Below are 19,697 nucleotides of genomic sequence, written 5' to 3'. Positions count from 1 at the left end.
GACTTCAACTATATGTATGTATGTATGTATGTATGTATGTATGTATGTATGTATGTATGTATGTATGTATATATACACTGCTCAAAAAAATAAAGGGAACACTTAAACAAGATCCTAGATCTGAATGAAATAAATAATCTTATTAAATACTTTTTTCTTTACATAGTTGAATGTGCTGACAACACTACAGGAGTTTCTCCCATTCTTCTCTGCAGATCCTCTCAAGCCCTGTCAAGTTGAATCGGGAGCGTCGCTGCACAGCAATTCTCAATCAGGTTCAAGTCCAGGCTCTGGCTGGGCCACTCAAGGACATTCAGAGACTTGTCCACAAGCCACTCCTGCGTTGTCTTGGCTGTGTGCTTAGGGTCATTGTCATGTTGGAAGGTGAACCTTCACCCCAGTCTGAGGTCCTGAGCACTCTGGAGCAGGTTTTCATCAAGGATGTCTCCGTACTTTGCTCTGTTCATCTTTCTCTCAATCCTGACTAGTCTCCCAGTCCCTGCCACTGAAAAACATCCCAACAGCATGATGTTTCACCGTAGGGATGGTGCCATGTTTCCTCCAGACGTGACACTTGGCATTCAGAGTTGAATGCATTCAGTTGTACAACTGACTAGGTTTCCCCTTTCCCTTTCCCTTTGCCAGTCTTGGTTTCATCAGAACAGAGAATCTTGTTTCTCAAAGTCTGAGAGTCCTTTAGGTGTCTTTTGGCAAACTCCAAGAGGGCTGTCATGTGCCTTTTACTGAGGAGTGGCTTCCGTCTGGCTACTCTACCATCAAGGCTTGATTGGTGGAGTGCTGCAGAGATGGTTGTCCTTCTGGAAGTTTCTCCCATATCCACAGAGGAACTCTTGAGCTCTGTCAGAGTGACCATTGGGTTCTTGGTGACCTCCCTGACCAAGGTCCTTCACCCCCGATTTCTCAGTTTGGTCGGGCGGCCAGCTCTAGGAAGAGTCTTGGTGGTTTCAAACTTCATCCAGCCACTGTGTTCTTGAGGACCTTCAATGCTGCAGAAATTTTTGGGTACCCTTCCCCAGATCTGTGCCTCGACACAATCCTGTCTCGGAGCTCTACGGGACAATTCCATTGACGTCATGGCCAATTGAATTTACCACAGGGGGACTCCAATCAAGTTGCAGAAACATCTCAAGGATAATCATTGGAAACAGGATGCAACTGAGCTCAATTTCAAGTCTCATAGCAAAGGGTCTGAATACTTATGTAAATAATGTATTTATTTTTTCTATTTGGGTATTGTGTGTAGATTGATGAGGGAAACAATGGATTTAATACAATTTAGAATAAGGCTGTAACGTAACAAAATGTGGAAAAAGGGAATGGGTCTGGAGAGGGAGAGATAGACGGAGAGAGAGACAGAGAGAGAGAGAGAGAGAGAGAGAGAGAGAGAGAGAGAGAGAGAGAGAGAGAGAGACTGATTCTCTGTGATCCCATGAGCGTTCCAAGAATGTAAATGAGTAAGTCCTGTAACTTAGCCAGCAACGATTATAGAAATCCCATGTGTGTGTAATATAGAGAGAAGAGTAATACCTCATACTTGTGCGCATATATGACCACACACACACACACACACCACAAGCTTTTTTTAAATACCCAAAACACTCTCTCTACACACATGTGCACACACGCGAGCGCACATATGACAGAGTGTCATCTCTCCACCTCCCTCTGTGTTGGATTTATAGTTGGCGTCCCCCTCTGTCACACACTCACACTTGGAGAGGAAACATGATCCTCATTCTGGGTCTCTAGGTAGATGAAAATGCCAAGAGAAACAGCTACAATTACCATATCCCTATGGTACTGCAATATATGTTACAATATACTGCCATGTTCCCCAAATATACTGTAATAATAGATGTTCATAATAATATGTAATACTATGTTAATGATATTGTGTTAAAATTATGTTATAATAATATCATTTAGATTTATCAACCTGCAGTGGGTAAGGGACAATCTATCTTTTAATATATTTTATCTATAGCAGGTAAACATAATCTTAAAGCTGAAATCTGCACAAGTTGAAACAGCGCCACTGTCCGCCCCAGCGCATTTGTTATTGTTTTTGTTGAAATGGAGGAGAGGAGCATCCAGCATCGTGAAAACATTTTTTGCAGCATACTCTGCTGTTTTATCGCACATGCAATGATGTGCAATGTTATCCAATGATGTCAGAGGGACAAAAACAGTATTCGTTGTTTGAAGTAATTTCTTTGTTTTTGTAATATTGCAAACTGACACGGCAGTTTCCCCAAGTATGGATTCCAGCTTTAATGCCATATATTGAAATGCCAGCAGCATACCACCCTGCATGCCACTGCTGGCTTGCCTCTGAAGCTAAGCAGGGTTGGTCCTGGTCAGTCCCTGGATGGGAGACCAGATGCTGCTGGAAGTGGTGTTGTAGGCACTCTTTTCTTTGGTTCAAGGACACCCTGTGTTTGGGTGCTGTCTTTTGGATGGGACGGTAAACATGTCCTGACTCTCTGTGGTCACTAAAGGCACTTATCGTAAGAGTAGAGATGTTAACCCCGGTGTCCTGGCTACATTCCCAATCTGGCCCTCATACCGTCATGGCCACCTAATCATCCCCTGGTTCCAATTGGATCATTCATCTCCTCTCCCCTGTAACTGTTCCCCAGGTGGTTGTTGTAAATGAGAACGTGTTCTCAGTCAACTTAACCGGTGCTAAAAAATAACAGAGTTGTAGGTTTGCTACTAATCCTCTAATTAGTGATTTTTCAGCAGCCACCCAAGAGATGAGTCTGACTTTGAAAATGACCTGGTTTGTGCATGCGTGTGTAGAATTTTGTGGGAAGCGGAGTGTACATGGGAATTGCTGTGTGCGCCAGTGTGTATGTCCGTGTGCGGGTACGTGAGCATATGCGTCTGTGTGTCCGAGTGTGATTCATTCCCGAGCAGGTGTGAGTGAGTGTGTATGGCGGCGTAAACAGTGCCATCTGCGAGTAGGTGGGATCGGAAGCGTGGCACCAGGCCTCTGGCAGACGAGGGGGAGGCGTAGCACACCGATGCCCAAGAAGGGGCAAGGTGGGCTGGCCTGGAACACATCCCTCAGCCCCTGCTTTACAGTATGAAAAATCTCTCTGGAGGCCCTATACGCACTATAGACATCCCAACACCCAGGGGAGTAAGAAAACCATCAGGGACATATATAATGACCTATATAACGCAGCTGCTGTTAGTGCAGCATTGCCATGTTCAAGACAGCCACAGTAACACGGTTGTCACTAGTTAACAAAGCCACAAAGTTAGAATTTTGGCTAAATCCCGCCCATTTCGAAAATGTATCTTCATATAATCTGATTTGAAAACCTAAACTTAACCACACTACTAACCTTGTGCCTAACCTTACATTAAGACCAAAAAGCTAATTGGTATAACCAATTCTGACTTTGTGGCTGTGGAATCTGACTTTGTGGCTGTCTAGTTGAAACCCAGTAACACCCAGTGTGATGATGTAATTAGTTTCCACTCTGACCCTTAATCCACAATGCCAGTGACTCTATTCCTTAGAAACTGCCTTGAGTCTCCCGGCAACCATGGCTGGGAGGCTAAGATTTTGCCATTTTAATGCTGTGACTCCAGTTTCAACCTGCAGAGGAGGGAGAAATGGAGTTTCATGTTAGACCACACCAGTGGAACTGTATGATGTAGAACCTGTCTTTTGTTAGTTATTTATTGACAAGCCCAAACAGAGGCTTTGAACTTCACACATTCTAGTTTTATTGGGTACTTGAAATACCCATTTATCTTTGGGATAAGTTTGAGTATATGAACTTAAAAATGACCATTATGAATTTGGTTAAAGTTTGAATGATTGTTGTTCCTTGCTCAATAATTATCCAAACAGTTTACATCACAGATGAAATTGAAAGAAAGAAGCCATTTTAGCCGTCAACAAACTTATGGAGATTATTTTCATGAAAGCACAACGCACGTATGTGAACCAATTAACCAATCAGGAATCAGCTAATCAACCAAATTTACCAATAGAAGAATGAATAGAGGCGGTCCCAGTACTCACACTGCCCAGGTTGACCTCTCTCTTGCCGCCTCTGGAGAACTGGCTGGTCAGATGGTAGATCATGGTCCGCCCCCGCTTCCTGGCTTCGCTGAAGTGAGAGCTGCCACTCTTCCTGCTCCGCCTCTTATCCTCTGAAACGTCCAATCACACAGTCATCTCCATGACGACTTCCATCTGTTTTTTAACACGCTTGTGTCATGTCACAAGACAATACAAGTCTACAGCTTGGTGTCTATATGATTTAACTACTCAAACAATATCTTTGAATTTAACAAAATGGCTGCCCAACGGCATAATAAATAAATAATAATGACAAACAGGAGAACATTGCGGAGATGAAAGCGGAGGGGAAAAAGATGGTAAATCATAAATCACATCCAAACCAAAGGAAAATAGTTTTTGGTGAGAGCAATTTGAAGTTTGGCCTACCTTCTTTCTTGTGATGCACTTTGCCGTGTATGTCAGTGATGTCCTTGAATGAGAAGAGGAATAGGACCATCTCCCCCTTCTCGTTCTTTATGGGCACAACGTCCAGTAGGCACCAGAAAGAGGTCCCTGAACAAATCAAACAAACAAAGATTTATTGAGAAAAAAAATGTAGGACATGATCCATGAGCTTCCTTGCATCATTACATGTAATGAATAAATAAATTAATGAAAAATGATACCGCAAAAAAAGGACGTTGCTAAGAATGAAAAGGGTACTGCTGGCATTTCCTTAATAACAGTGATAAAGCAGATAAAGGTTCAGAGCATTGTCCTTAAGAAAACAACTCTTGCAACCGATCGCTCACATTGGCTAGCTAAGCTCTCTTGGTCTCCTTGGATAGGGAGAGTTGAAACCCTGCAATAGATGTCTAATGTTAAGGCTGAGTTTAGCTAAAGTAGCAATTCAGTAGCATTTCGGTAGCAATTCAGTAGCAATTCCGGGTCTCTTGCTTTATTTAGATCTGTAGACACCCAGACTGTCAACAAACTTTCCATTCAGTAATTAGCAACACAGTGGTTCACACCATTTCTTGTGTACGGTTTTGGTCTCTGTTGAGGGAACATAGCTTATAATAAGCCTGTTTCGGAGGTGGGAGAAGCTCTTAGTGCTGTGTTCTGTGTGCACGCGCTACATCTTATTGTGGGCCACAGGACAACACTGGCAATTTTCTAAGAAATTAGTTTAGAATCCTACTTAAAATTCAGTCATTCAGAGGCTAGTGTATGTTCACACATGGACACACACACACACGCACTCACACACACACTAATTCCTTGAGGTAAACACTGCAGCCCTGTTAAACTGACTGCATAGATTCTCGTCCATATTTCCGTCTCTGCTTGCTATTAGCTCCTTCCATCCCTCATGGGTTACAGGCTCACCTCCGTCACAGCTTGAGCTCTCCAAATTCAGACCTGACCTTGTCCAAACTCTTCACTCAGGTCAAACTGCTCAGATTGAACTCTGTCAATAGCATGGTGCATTTTGTAGTATGTAGTATGGTGCTGATTTCAAATACTTTATCGGTTCTTGAATGAGTGTGCCTGGTTTAATGGACTAATAGAGTAGTCCCAAACTGCAAACCCCACCCATATGGCCCTCCAGGCAAACTGCTCCAAGCAAAAGCTCCAAGTATTTGAAAGATTTCAAATAGTAGCTGAACCCAGGTCTGCGTCTATGCTCGAGGGCACACTCAATCATCGCAATAGAATCTCTAGAACAGACATCCCCATTAAATAGAATAGAATTCTATTTCTACGGTCTCACTCTCACCGTTCTTCTTGTAGAAGTGGACCTCAGTCTGGAACTCCTCTCGTCCCTCCAGGGCCTTCTCCATCTGCTGGGCCACATGCTCGCTGGTGTCGTTGCCGTACAGGAAGCGGCAGCTGCACTTCTTCTGCATCACCTCGGTGCGCGCGAAGCCCGTCAACTCGCAGAAGCCGTCCGAGCAGTAGACGATTGGGTAGCCGCGATGGCCCTGCGCGTTGCCCAGCAGGAAGTTGCTGTCTGTGGGGTCGAGGAAGAGAATGAGAATGTTTGTTAATCAGGAGTTTTTGGAAAGAACTGTTTGGTTCTTGCATGGGCTATATAGACTTACAGTAATAGGTAGGCCTATGCCTGCCTAATAGGTAGCAATTCCTGGCAGAGCACCAAGCACCAGCCCATCTGACATAAAACAATGCTCTTCTTGCCCTTTCATTCTATCCACACCTCGCTCTCCATCTACCCCCATTCTATTTCCCTTTTTTCTCTCCATCTCATCAGCACCATGGACAGTGTCAGCCTAAACAGTACAATAGTAGTCTCACAGAGCATCAGTGCTGTATTCAAACATTATGGCTAAATTCCAATAATCTCTCCTTTCTCTCCAAGGCTGCACGTGTTCACTGCAAAAGCATTGGATTGTTGTATGCATGGGCAAGAGGGACCAGTCATTTACCTTAAAATCCATGAAGGGAAGTGAGCAAGTGCACATTTTGGAAGAAAGTAGAGATTTATTGGGATCACAACCTCTATTAGTTTAGCTATGCCTGCAGGCTCTACCACCACAGATTACCAAACACCAATACATCTACCCAGGGAATCAACCCATTCCTGTAAATGTAGGGATCACATAACAATATGTTCACATATGCCCAGTGGCAACAGACATGCTCTCCCACCTGTATTCCACAGAATAAAATAACTGTGCACCGTAAGCAGTTTGTGGTGCTGAAAAGCAACAGTCAAGTACACCTGACTGTGTCTGGCATAACTGGCATTTACATCATTTAAACATCTCGGTGTTGAAGTAAGGGCAGGGATTTGGATCGACACTTTAGGTCTACATGTTCACTAGGTATGTAACCTAGGTTCCTTGAGGAGGAAGGCTACAATGTTTCCAATGTAAAAACATTCAAGTCAAAGACTGAATCAAGGCAAGCTTGACACACACACCACCGGCGATTCAAAATTCCAGAGGGAGTAGGATACACTCGGAGGAGGAGCGCAAGAGCACGACGAAGGAGAGCTAAGCAGCTGACGACACGCTTTAGACAAACTAGCGCTTTAATTGCCCGTCCTCGACAGTCAGGAAGCCATCCACTGGGGATTTTTCAAAGTGGTGACAGCCTTCACGGGCGTGCAGCGAGCGGCAACAAAACCGCCACAGAGGAATTACATAAAGAGAAGCGGGCAGCAGCAACCGGATCCACCGCCTCGACACCGGCAGTCAATGGAAGTTTCGTGGCACACGGTTCCTGGCAAGCTGTGTCTTGAGAACCTGACACTTGATTGGGTATTTATGGCCCTTTGTGAAAGAGTCTGAATTGGGGGATTAAAGTGGTTCGTTATGAGGACACACTGACTGTTTTATCGTTTTGTAGCTATAAAATGTAAGAAAACTGCACCTCACCAAACAAGTTCAAAGAGTGTCAAACAATGAGCGTCTACTGAACCAATGCCAATAACTCCTGAGGTCCAGAGAGAAACACTGACAACGTAATAAATACTATAGGCCTCCATGTACTCTTTACTTGTTATCTTGTAGTCCTAACTGTCAAACACTATCTACATGTAGCAGAGTAGGCCTATCGACTACAATTTGTTTTGACCATTCTTGGGGGTTAAGGTTTTTGCTAAACTCAACCCTTTACATCTTCAGCTTATGCAATTTGGTCTAAGAATACATGCACTAACTCTAGTCAGCAGTATCTCTATATTGTCTCCCAAGTGGGTCAAGGGTACCCCATAAATCACAGTGTAAGAATATCTTGGCACCAAAATGTTGAGCTATTCTGTACTGTAATGTATTTTTCATTCTCTGATACTGACTAACCATGCTCACTTGCGCTGTCATCTTTAGTGTTGGATTTGAAACTTTCTTCATTGATGCAACTGCCCCAATTTAATCAATTGTAAATACAGGAAAACCACACCGCTGCTTCACTCCGAATGTTAACGCTGTAAACACCAACATACCCCACAAGTTCCTCTTGTGGATGTTGTTATTGGGTATTGACACAGATATTGTCCTGAACACACCTATCCTTAAAATCACAGCACAGAATAAAGATTCCGAGTGAACCCGCATTGTGGTTGTCCTTTAGCTGTGATAGATTGAATTGAGCCTGTTGGAGTATTTTTAAGAATCATTTTTGTTGTATTGTTTGCTAGCTGGCTAGCTAGCTCTCATGAACTACCAGTGTTGCTAACGCTAGCTAGCTAGTTAATATAACTTGTTTTCTCCAAACGTATGTTAGCTAGTTAAGTTATATTATGTATATAACTAATCTGCTGTCAACATCAGGATACGATTTGAGAGCACTAGTTAGCTCCAAAAGTAGTTTGTAGCTTTGACTGCATGCTGACAGTGCATGCAGAGCCATCCAGTGGCTAGCCACACTAGAAAAATAATTTTACCAGGTTCCTGTGAAGCAATTGTATTGGCAGTCCACCACAACGTACCCGAGAGTCTCATTATCAGCAAGGTGTAGTGTGTGTTTCATTTAATTGTGTATTAAAAACAAGTTTGAGATAATTTTGAGTGATTTTCTTCAGTGGTATGAATGAGGAATTAGGCTGCCCGGGAAAATGTTGCCAGAGTTTGCAACAGTAAGGCGTAGGGTCAATTGTTGTCAATAAAGGCTTTGTGTCTCAAGCTTAAAATGTGTTAAGCCTGACAGTGTATGCCGCTGTCTCATGTCTGAAAATATACATTTACTTCACTACTAAGCTTCTTGAGAACTAATATACTGTAGGCTACAGTGTGGTTATCTCTAAGATCAGGCTAGGAAAAGAGGCAGTAGTTGCCTCACAACAGAGGGGGCCATTTTGAAGTCTGATAGAAGCACACTGACAAAGGACCCAAAACATAGTGGAGTCCAGGATACAGTTGAAGTCAGAAGTTTACATACACCTTAGACAAATACATTTAAACTCAGTTTTTCACAATTTCTGACATTTAATCCTAGTAAAAGTTCCCTGTCTCAGGTCAGTTAGGATCACCACTATATTTTAAGAATGTGAAATGTCAGAATAATAGTAGAGAGAGTGATTTATTTCATCTATTATATACCTTTCATCACATTACCAGTGGGTCAGAAGTTTACGTACACTCAATTAGTATTTGGTAGCATTGCCTTTAAATTGTTTAACTTGGGTCAAACGTGTTGGGTAGCCTTCCACAAGCTTCCCACAATAAATTGGGTGAATTTTGGCCCATTCCTCCTGACGGAGCTGGTGTAACCGAGTCAGGTTTGTAGGCCTCCTTGCTCGCACACGCTTTTTCAGTTCTGTCCACAAATTTTCTATCGGATTGAGGTCAGGGCTTTGTGATGGCCACTCCAATACCTTGACTTTGTTGTCCTTAAGCCATTTTGCCACAATTTTGGAAGTATGCTTGGGGTCATTGTCCATTTGGTAGACGCATTTGCGACCAAGCTTTAACTTCCTGACTGATGTCTTGAGATGTTGCTTCAATATATCCACTTAATTTTCCTACCTCATGATGCCATCTATTTTGTGAAGTGCACCAGTCCCTCCTGCAGAAAAGTACCCCCACAACATGATGCTGCCACCCCTGTGCTTCACATTTGGGATGGTGTTCTTCAGCTTGCAAGCGTCCCCTTTTTCCTCCAAATATAACAATGGTCATTATGGCCAAACACTTCTATTTTTGTTTCATCAGACCAGAGGACAAAAAAAAAAGTACGATCTTTGTCCCCATGTGCAGTGCAAACCGTAGTTTGGCTTTTTTATGGCGGTTTTGGAGCAGTGGCTTCTTCCTTGCTGAGCGGCCTTGCAGGTTATGTCAAAAAAGGACTCGTTTGACTGTGGATATAGATACTTTCGTACCTGTTTCCTCCAGCATCTTCACAAGGTCTTTTGCTGTTGTTCTGGGATTGATTTTCACTTTTGCACCGAAGTGCGTTCATCTCTAGGAGACAGAACGCGTCTCCTTCCTGAGCGGTATGACGGCTGCGTGGTTCCATGGTGTTTATACTTGCGTACTATTGTTTGTACAGATGAACGTGGTACCTTCAGGTGTTTGGAAATTGCTCCCAAGGATAAACCAGACTTGTGGAGGTCTTTTTGAGGTCTTGGCTGATTTCTTTTGATTTTCCCATGACGTCAAGCAGAGGCACTGAGTTTGAAGGTAGGCCTTGAAATACATCCACAGGTACACCTCCAATTGACTCAAATGATGTCAGTTAGCCTATCAGAAGCTTCTAAAGCCATGACATCATTTTCTGGAATTTTCCAAGCTGTTTAAAGGTACAGTCAACTTAGTGTATGTAAACTTCTGACCCACTGGAATTGTGATTAGAAAAATGACTTGTGTCATGCACAAAGTAGATGTCCTTACCGACTTGCCAAAACTATAGTTTGTTAACAAGAAATTTGTGGAGTGGTTGAAAAACGAGTTTTAATGACTCCAACCTAACTGTATGTAAACTTCGACTTCAACTGTAAGTGCACAATGTGCATCATCAACTGATGAAAACATGCGTGTGCGTGTGTAAGGGTGAGCATGTTTGTGTGTGTATACAGTGCTGTGAAAAAGTATTTGCCCCCTTTCTGGTTTTCTTTATTTTTTGCATATTTTTTATACTAAATCAGATCTTCAACCAAAACCTAATATTAAATGAAGGGAACCGAGCCTCCCGGGTGGCGCAGTGGTCTAAAGCACTGCTTCACAGTGCTAGCTGTGCCACCAGAGATTCTGGGTTTGAGCCCAGGCTCTGTCGCAGCCGGCCACGACCGGGAGGCCCATGGGGCGGCTCACAATTGGCCCAGCTTCGTCCGGGTTACGGAGGGTTTGGCCGACAGGGATATCCTTGTCTCATCGCGCACTAGCGACTCTTGTGTCGGGCCGGGAGCAGTGCAAGCTGACCAGGTCGCCAGGTGTACGGTGTTTCCTCTGACACATTGGTGCGGCTGGCTTCCGGGTTAAGTGGGCATTGTGTCAAGAAGTGCGGCTTGGTTGGGTTGTGTTTCGGAGGACGCATGGCTCTCGACCTTCGCCTCTCCTGAGTCTGTACAGGAGTTGCAGTGATGAGACAAGACTGTAACTATCACATAATTGGGGAGAAAAAAGTGGTAAAAAAATATATATATAAAAAAAATAAAGGGAACCTGTGTTTACAAATAACACAAAAATATATATACTTACCTCATTTATTTAATTAACAAAGTTATGCAACACCCAATTCCACTGTGTGAAAAAGTAGTTGCCCCCTCACACTCAGTAACTGGTTGTGCCACCTTTAGCTGCAATGACTGCAATGCTTCCTGTAGTTGTTGATCAGTCTCTCACATCACTGTGGAGGAATTTTGGTCCACTCTTCCATGCAGAACTTTAACTCAGCGACATTTGTGGTTTTCAAGCATGAACTGTTCGTTTCAAGTCCTGCCACAACATCTCAATTGGAATTAGGCCTGAACTTTGACTAGGTCATTCCAAAACAAGTTTGTTGCTTTTTAACCATTTTCATGTAGACTTGATTGTGTGTTTTGGATCATTGTCTTGCTGCATGACCCAGCTGCGCTTCAGCTTCAGCTCACAGACGGATGGCCTGACATTCTCCAGTAGAATTCTCTAATATAGAACAAAATTCATGGTTCCTTCTATTAAGGCAAGTCGTCCAGGTCCTGAGGCAGTAAAGCATCACCAAACCATCACACTACCACCACCATGCTTGACCATTGGTATGAGGTTCTTACTGTGGAATGCAGTGTTTGGATTTCGCCAGACATAAAGAGCAACCTGGAAGCACCTAGATGATCATCTAGACTCTTGGAAGAATGTTCTATGGACATACGAGTCAAAACTTTGGAATGGCCTAGTCAAAGTCCAGACCTAATCCCAACTGAGAGGACCAGCTCATGCTTGAAAACCCACAAATGTCGCTGAGTTAAAGCTGTTCTGCAAGCCAGAGTGGGACAAAATTCGTACGCAGCGACATGAGAGACTGATCAACAACTACAGGAAGCGTTTGGTTGGAGTCATCGTAGCTAAAGTTGGCACAACCAGTTATTGAGTGTAAGGTGGAATTTACTTTCCACACAGGGGCATTGGGCATAATTCTGTTTATGATTTTTTTTTACGTATGTTCCCTTTATCGAATATTAGGTTTTGGTTGAAGATCTGACAACATTCAGTATCAAAAATATGCAAAAGTAAAGAAAATTAGAAAGGGGGCAAATACTTTTTCACAGCACTGTGTGTGTGTGTGTGTGTGTGTGTGTGTGTGTGTGTGTGTGTGTGTGTGTGTGTGTGTGTGTGTGTGTGTGTGTGTGTGTGTGTGTGTGTGTGTGTGTGTGTGTGTGTGTGTGTGTGTGTGTGTCTGTGTGTGTGTGTGTGTGTGCCTGTGTGTGCCTGTGAGCGTGACTGTGTGGGTGAGCGTTTTTGTGTGTGTTCCGCAGTGCCTCAGTCCTTGGCCATAATCCTCTTAAAGATGCTCTATGCAGAAATCACTCCTCCATTTCCTGGTTGCTAAAATTCTAATAGTTTATGTAACACAACATTATACCATCTAAACCGTTGTGAAATATTTTTCCATGAACAAAAATATTTTATTTTCAGCTGTTTGAAGCTGGTGTACAAAACCAAAATTAAAAGATGAAAAAATTAAATGTAAGATTGGGAAGAATAGAAATAATGTACATAGAAGAGATCTACCGCTTGTTAGACTTGCTTTCAACGAGAATGACATATCTATAACACACATTTCTATGTGAATTTGGTCAGGGTTACCCAAAAAGTTACATATTGCAGCTTTAAAGAACTTCTTTCAAGGATCTTGCCTCTATATAATTTAATTACACATCTGTAAGGCACAGAACTGTAGATTGGAGCTAGATTCTAATGGTTGCAGCAACAGACTGGAGCTAGATGCTAATGCTAACAACAGGTCCTGTGTAGCTCAGTTGGTAGAGCACGGCGCTTCAGTGCCAGGATCGTGGGTTTGATTACCGCTGGAGCCACCCATACAAAATTGTATGCAGGCATGAATGAAAGTTGCTTTGGATAGAAGTGTCTGGTAATTGTCATATATTATTATTATATTAACAAACTGGAGAATGGTGCTAATGCTAACAGCAACAGACTGGAGGTAGATGCTAATGCTAACAACAACAGACTGGAGTATGATGCTAATGCTACAACAACAGACTGGAGTAGGACGCTAACAGCAACATACTGGAGCTAGAAGCTAATGCTAACAATAACAGACTGTAGCTACAAGATGCTAAGCTAACAACAGGCTGGGACTATGCTTAGAGCAAGAGACTGCTATTCACCTTATACATACGAGATGCTAGACTATATAGAGTCAGCCAGTGTGAATGTGATACTCAAAGCACACAGATGGAGGGCCATGTCACAAAAGCTAATTTCAACCCTTAGTAAAAAATGATCCAGCTCGGAGCAGCATTGTGATGCACGTAATTGCGCTGCTTAGCTGGGTACGTAGCATTCTCCCTTGTCATTAGCTGAGGTTAATGTTACTGTCTCGTTCAGAGTGAACATATTTGCACCGCAAGCAATGACCTGCACAATTGGCCAACACAGAGTTAACTCAATGCCAGTATCAATCGATCATTCAATGTAAAATCAATGACCCAATCAAAATCAAGGTAAAATGACCATATCTAGCTAAATGTATTTAATCTAAAACAGACTGTCTACTCTGGAGCTAACCTGGTACTACAACACATTCTTCATCCTTAAAGCAGAATGCCACAGAGGATGGTGTTTCTATTATCTCATCCCTCAGCTTCAAAGACACTCACAATACACGCACACCACACGCACACCACACACACACACACACACACGCACACAACACACACACACACACACACACACACACACACACACACACACACACACACACACACACACACACACACACACACACACACACACACACACACACACACACACACAGACACACACAGAGAAAGAGACAGAAGTAGCTAACCCAATCACTTCAACTGTCCACTAGCTGTCATAGGCAGCTCTTCTATTCAACCCTTAGTGCTGGCCCTCAGACCCCATTCATCAGCCAGTTAACAATGACGCCACCTGGTTCAATCTACTGACGCCGCTCGCCTTGTCCCCTCTTGGTTTATCTGCCTACCGCCTTTCAAGGAAAAGTGTGCGGGGAGAAATGAACTAAGGTCTTATCTCGGCTCCCAGCTGCCCCATAACCATGCTACCCACAGGGTGACTGCTGCCTCCCTGCCTACCGCTACTGGGGAGGTCAGACTGGAGAGTTGACACTGTGGAAATACACACATGAACAAATAAATACACACAAACATATACACACACCCACATATTGAAATACACACTCACAGCTGCAGATACGCACACACTTTCAGCCGTGGGCACTGTGCCACCCAGAGAGTTTCTGTCAAGTAGCAGTTCGCGGAGCCTTTGAAAGCTCTGGCGTCCGGTAAGCGCTTCCAACATCGATTGCCTGCGGTAGCCTACTCATCTATTTTATTGTGCTTCTGCCCATAATGAAGCAAACAAAGTTCTAAGGGAAGACCACTCAAAGGAAGAAATTAAAAGCCATCTCTGACAACAACAAAAATTAACAACTCTTACAGTGAGGGTATTGCAACAGGCCTACACAAATTCTGAACTATACAGACAATCTGGATCATGTGAACAAGTGACTCACTCATAAAAATGTATTCTAAATACCGAAACGGCATTGAGAAATTAACTCAGTTGGCCTCCGTGTTGTGGTTTTTAATGAAGAAGGTTTGGCTTATGTATTTGTTTGGCCCCTCTGGAAATGGCTTTGAGGTTCATGCCTTGACCCTTTGGAGCATAGAGAGGAAGTGAGGGCCTCCCCTGCTCCAGGCAGCCTAACACACTGATACTGACGTTTGGAGATAGACATCATAAGCGTATTCACGACTGGACAGGAATCGCACATCAAAGCTACAAGATAAGAAAATGAAAGCGAAGGAAAGGAATACAGTGCTTTTATGATAACCTTTAGTGTTACGGCTTCATCTGATCTTGAAAAATGACAGAGCATCTGGTATCTCCTTCCAGTCACTTACAGTAGTAACACAGTAACGGACAGACAATAGAACCATCAATCAAAGCTTAGGGCGTCTCAAGAGATATCAGCCTCCTTACTTTAGGCTACTCATCCACCTATATTGGTTGGGCAATATAGTGCTCTGTTACGGCACTTGTTTCCTACAAAGAATAAAGATAATTCTATCATACATTTATATCATTCATTTGAAGGGGGAAGGAAGCTTGACATTGGTAATGTGGACACACCTAATATTTGATAAGATAACAAACACATGTATTTACTGTGGTAACTTCTTCCTTGGATTGATTTTATAACCTCTCCAATGCAAGGCTGCTTTTACATCAATTGTTTATGTGCTCGGTCAACGTGTTTTGGGGGGCACTTGGGGGCTCGTCCCAGATCGTAATGAAAATAACAAAAAATATGTAATCATCACGTCATGATATTAATGGTTTAAGACATTTTTTCATTTAGATTTTTTCTTCTTCCTATCAATTAAGTATTTACAATATACTGTTTCATTACCCAAGGCTCACAATCACAATCCCTAATCAACGTTATTGGATTTGTGCTTCATGCTCAGAAGACAGCTTCTGAGCTTTCATTATCTGCTGAGAAAAATACAACTATGCCCTTCTATTAACAACTAACTTTTTAGAAACATTAAACACAACTACTCATTTGTAGTTGATGGTCTGATTAGGGTTATCAATCATTTTCCAATGGTACCAGAATCTTGGGTAATTTTTGTATTTAACAGGTAATCTGTGGTAACTCTGGCAATTTATTTTAGTCAGTAAAGAACAATTTCTTATTTTCAATGACAGCCTAGGAACAGTGGGTTAACTGCCTTGCTCAGGGGCAGAACGACAGATTTTTACCTTGTCAGCGATTTTTACCTTGAAAAAAGCATCTAATCAACAATGACATTATTTTCAATTATCTCTGCAACTGCCACCAATTTGGCACCAAAACATTTACAACAAAGACATAATGACATTGTAAAAAAAATAAAAGTCTGTAAAAAAATTTTTTTTTAACTTTATTTAACTAGGTAAGTCAGTTAAGAACAAATTCTTATTTTCAATGACGGCCTAGGAACAGTGGGTTAACTGCCTTGTTCAGGGGCAGAACAACAGATTTGCACCTTGTCAGCTCGGGGATTTGAACTTGCAACCTTTCAGTTACTAGCCAAATGCACTAACCACTAGGCTACCCTGCCGCCCTATATAAAGAATACAGTATTTCATGCTGAAATCCTCATATTTAATACCAGTGGTATTCACTAAGTTGATGGTTTATATATAGGATATTGGTTTTCAGCGTTTTCGTTACATTTATTATTTAAAAATAATCATATTTGATTATTTTATATATATTTAGATCAGAAAGTCAGAGATAATTACAGACACCTGTGATAATCTGAAGTACCCAAAATGGCCACTAGATGTCTCATGATAAAATCATAAAATCCTTTAAAGTTACCAAAATTCAGGTAGTTTACTAGTAAACAGAAAGTTTCCAGTAATATACCCTCCCTTTGCTACCCTTGGTCAGATACAGTATGTAGAACAGAGGCGTTGTCAGGCAACACAACGGTTCAGTGTTACAAAGGGTGACTGGGGGAAGATGGGGTGAATCGACAACAAGCAGCAACACTCCTGTCCCCCTGGTATTAGTTTACAATGAGACACAGCCTCCCTGTCCCTGGAGTCTCTCCACTAGGTACAAAACAAGGAAGACAGCCCATGCAGAAATTACACTGTGTGGCATGGCAGCTCAGAGCACAAGAACTGTTACAGTATACAGCTCCATTGAGATGTTGCAACTGCCTGGGAACAGTGTTGTCAAGTCCAGCGATCAAGCTTATTTATGGTAACATAATAATTCATTTCATATTTACTGGCTTATTGCATCTATCATCAAGGCAAGCACAAAGTAGTAAAAGGAAAATATATTTATAAGTCTCTTCAGACAAACAGAAAGCTCTCTTAACCCAAATAAAATATAAAGAACACAATTCTAAATGCAACATGCAACAATTTCAACGATTTTACTGAGTTACAGTTCATATAAGGAAATCAGTCAAATCAGGCCCTTTTCAAATCAGGCCCTAATCCATGGATTTCACATGACTGGGCAGGGGCACACCCACTTGGAAGCCACGCCCACCCACCAAGCCCAACAAATCAGAATCAGTTTTTCCCCACAAAAGGGCTTTATTACATACAGAAATACTCAGTTTCATCAGCTGTCCGGGTGGCTGGTCTCAGACGATCTCACAGGCGAAGAAGCTGGATGTGGAGGTCCTGGGCTGGCGTGGTTACACGTGGACATACTGCCAAATTCTCTAAAACAAAGTTGGAGGCGTCTTATGGTAGAGAAATTAACATTAAATTCTCTGGCAACAGCTCTGGTGGACATTCCTGCAGTCAGCGTGCCAATTGCACGCTCCCTCAAAACGTGAGACATCTGTGGCATTGTGTAGTGTGACAAAACTGCACATTTTAGACTGGAATTTTATTGGTGCACTGTGTAATGATCATGCTGTTTAATCAGCATCTCGATATGCCACACCTGTCAGGTGGACGGATTATCTTTGCAAAGTTGAAATATTCACTTACAGCGACGTTAACAAATTTGTGCACAAAATTTGAGAGAAAAGCTTCTTGTGCATTTGAAAAAATTCTGGGATCTTTAATTTCAGCTCATGAAACATAAGACCAACACTTTACATGTTGTGTTTATATTTTTGTTCAGTATATGTGTAAAATTAATAGATGGACATTTCCAGGTAAAAGGACTCATGTGAGCACCAACATGTGAAGTTCATAGGAGCATGTCAAATTGGGTGTCAAATGAAAGCTAAGAGTCAATTTGAATAGATTTTTGTGGCATATTTAAGGCAAAAATATGGAAAGGGGGTCTTAGAAAACATCTACCAGAAAAAGTCTTAAAGGGTATTAGAAATACATCAAAACACAATAATATTGGAGTAAAGACCCCTGCAACCCAATATCAACACATATTGTGTTTTGGAGAAATTATTTGCCTTGTGTACAGTGCATTTAGAAAGTATTCAGACCACTTGACTTTTTCCACATTTTGTTACGTTACGACCTTATTCTACTACACACAATACCCCACAATGACAAAGCAAAAACAGTTTCATTTTTAGCACATTTATAAAAATAAGAAACTTAAATATCACATTTATATAAGTATTCAGACCATTTACTCAGTGCTTTGTTGAAGCACCTTTGGCAGCGATTACAGCCTTGAGTATGACGCTACAAGCTTGGCACACCTGTATTTGGGGCGTTTTTCCCATTCTTCTCTGCAGATCCTCTCAAGCTCTGGGCTGTGTGGTTAGTGTTGTTGTCCTGATGGAAGGTGAACCTTCGCCCCAGTCTGAGATCCTGAGCTCTCGGGAGCAGGTTTTCATCAAGGATCGCTCTGTACTTTGCTCCGTTCATCTTTTCCTCGATCCTAACAAGTCTCCCAGTCCCTGCCACTGAAAGACCTATCCACAGCAGGATGCTGCCACCACCATGCTTCACAGTAGGGATGGTGCCAGGTTTCCTCCAGTTGTGACGCTTGGCATTCAGGCCAAAGAGTTCAATCTTGGTTTTATCAGAACAGAGAATCTTGTTTCTCATGGTCTGAGAGTCCTTTGTGGCCTTTGTGGCCTTTTGGCAAACTCCAAGCGGGCTGTCATGTGCCTTTTACTGAGGAATGGCTTCCGTCTTGAGCTCAGTCACAGTGACCAAGGCCTTGGTCACCTCCCTGACCAAGGCCCTTCTCCCCCGATTGCTCAGTTTGGCCCTTCGGCCAGCTCTAGGAAGAGTCTTGGTGGTTCCAAACTTCTTCCATCTAAGAGTGATAGAGGCCACTGTGTTCTTGGGGACCTTCAATGCTGCAGAAATGTTTTGGTACCCTTCCCCAGACCTGTTCCTTGATACAATCCTGTCTCTGAGCTCTACGGGACAATTCCTTCGACCTCATGGCTTGATTTTTCCTCTGATATGTACTGTCAACTGTGGGACCTTATATAGACAGGTGTGTGCCTTTCCAAATCATGTCCAATCAATTGAATTTACCACAGGTGGACTCCAATGAAGTTGTAGAAACAGCACAAGGATGATCAATGTAAACAGGATGCACCTGAGCCAAATTTCGAGTCTCATAGCAAAGGGTTTGAATGCTTATGTAAATAAGGTATTTCTGTTTTTTGTGTATATTTCTTTGCAAAAAATGTCTAAAAACCTGTTTTTCGCTTTGTCATTATGGGGTATTGTGTGTAGATTAATGAGGGAAAAAATTATTTAATCAATTTTAGAATAAGGCTGTAACGTAACAAAATGTGGAAAAAGGTCTGAATACTTTCCAAATGACTGTAAGTTTAAGAAACATTGCCTGATTTTTTCCAAAAATCAGTAACAGAATTACTGCAATTGAATTGGCTACAATGGGAATGTATAGCAGTCAAAAACCACAGTTGTGTCACCTACTACAGACCCCTCTTCCACTTGCATAGTACTATGTTCAGCTCATAACTGTTTCCATTCTTATTCTGTCATCTGGTGGTCAAAGCAAG

At 42.3% G+C, this 19,697-nt stretch overlaps 1 protein-coding gene across 1 annotated transcript in view; it reads right to left on the bottom strand.

Moving 5' to 3' along the window:
* kcnh4b (potassium voltage-gated channel, subfamily H (eag-related), member 4b) overlaps positions 1-19,697 on the bottom strand; it is a 72,284-nt gene that overhangs the window by 47,098 nt on the left and 5,489 nt on the right. The window contains exons 2-4 of the mRNA XM_014158742.2: positions 5,826-6,059; positions 4,493-4,618; positions 4,064-4,194 (exon numbers count right to left, since the gene is read on the bottom strand). Of these exons, the coding sequence (XP_014014217.2) occupies positions 4,064-4,194; positions 4,493-4,618; positions 5,826-6,059 (491 nt within the window). The remainder of the gene's footprint in view (positions 1-4,063; positions 4,195-4,492; positions 4,619-5,825; positions 6,060-19,697) is intronic.

Source organism: Salmo salar, chromosome ssa19 (genome assembly GCF_905237065.1).
Source record: "Salmo salar chromosome ssa19, Ssal_v3.1, whole genome shotgun sequence".
Lineage (NCBI taxonomy): Eukaryota > Metazoa > Chordata > Actinopteri > Salmoniformes > Salmonidae > Salmo > Salmo salar.
Note: the sequence above shows the minus strand (reverse complement) of the source record. Positions and strands in the feature narration are given on the sequence as shown.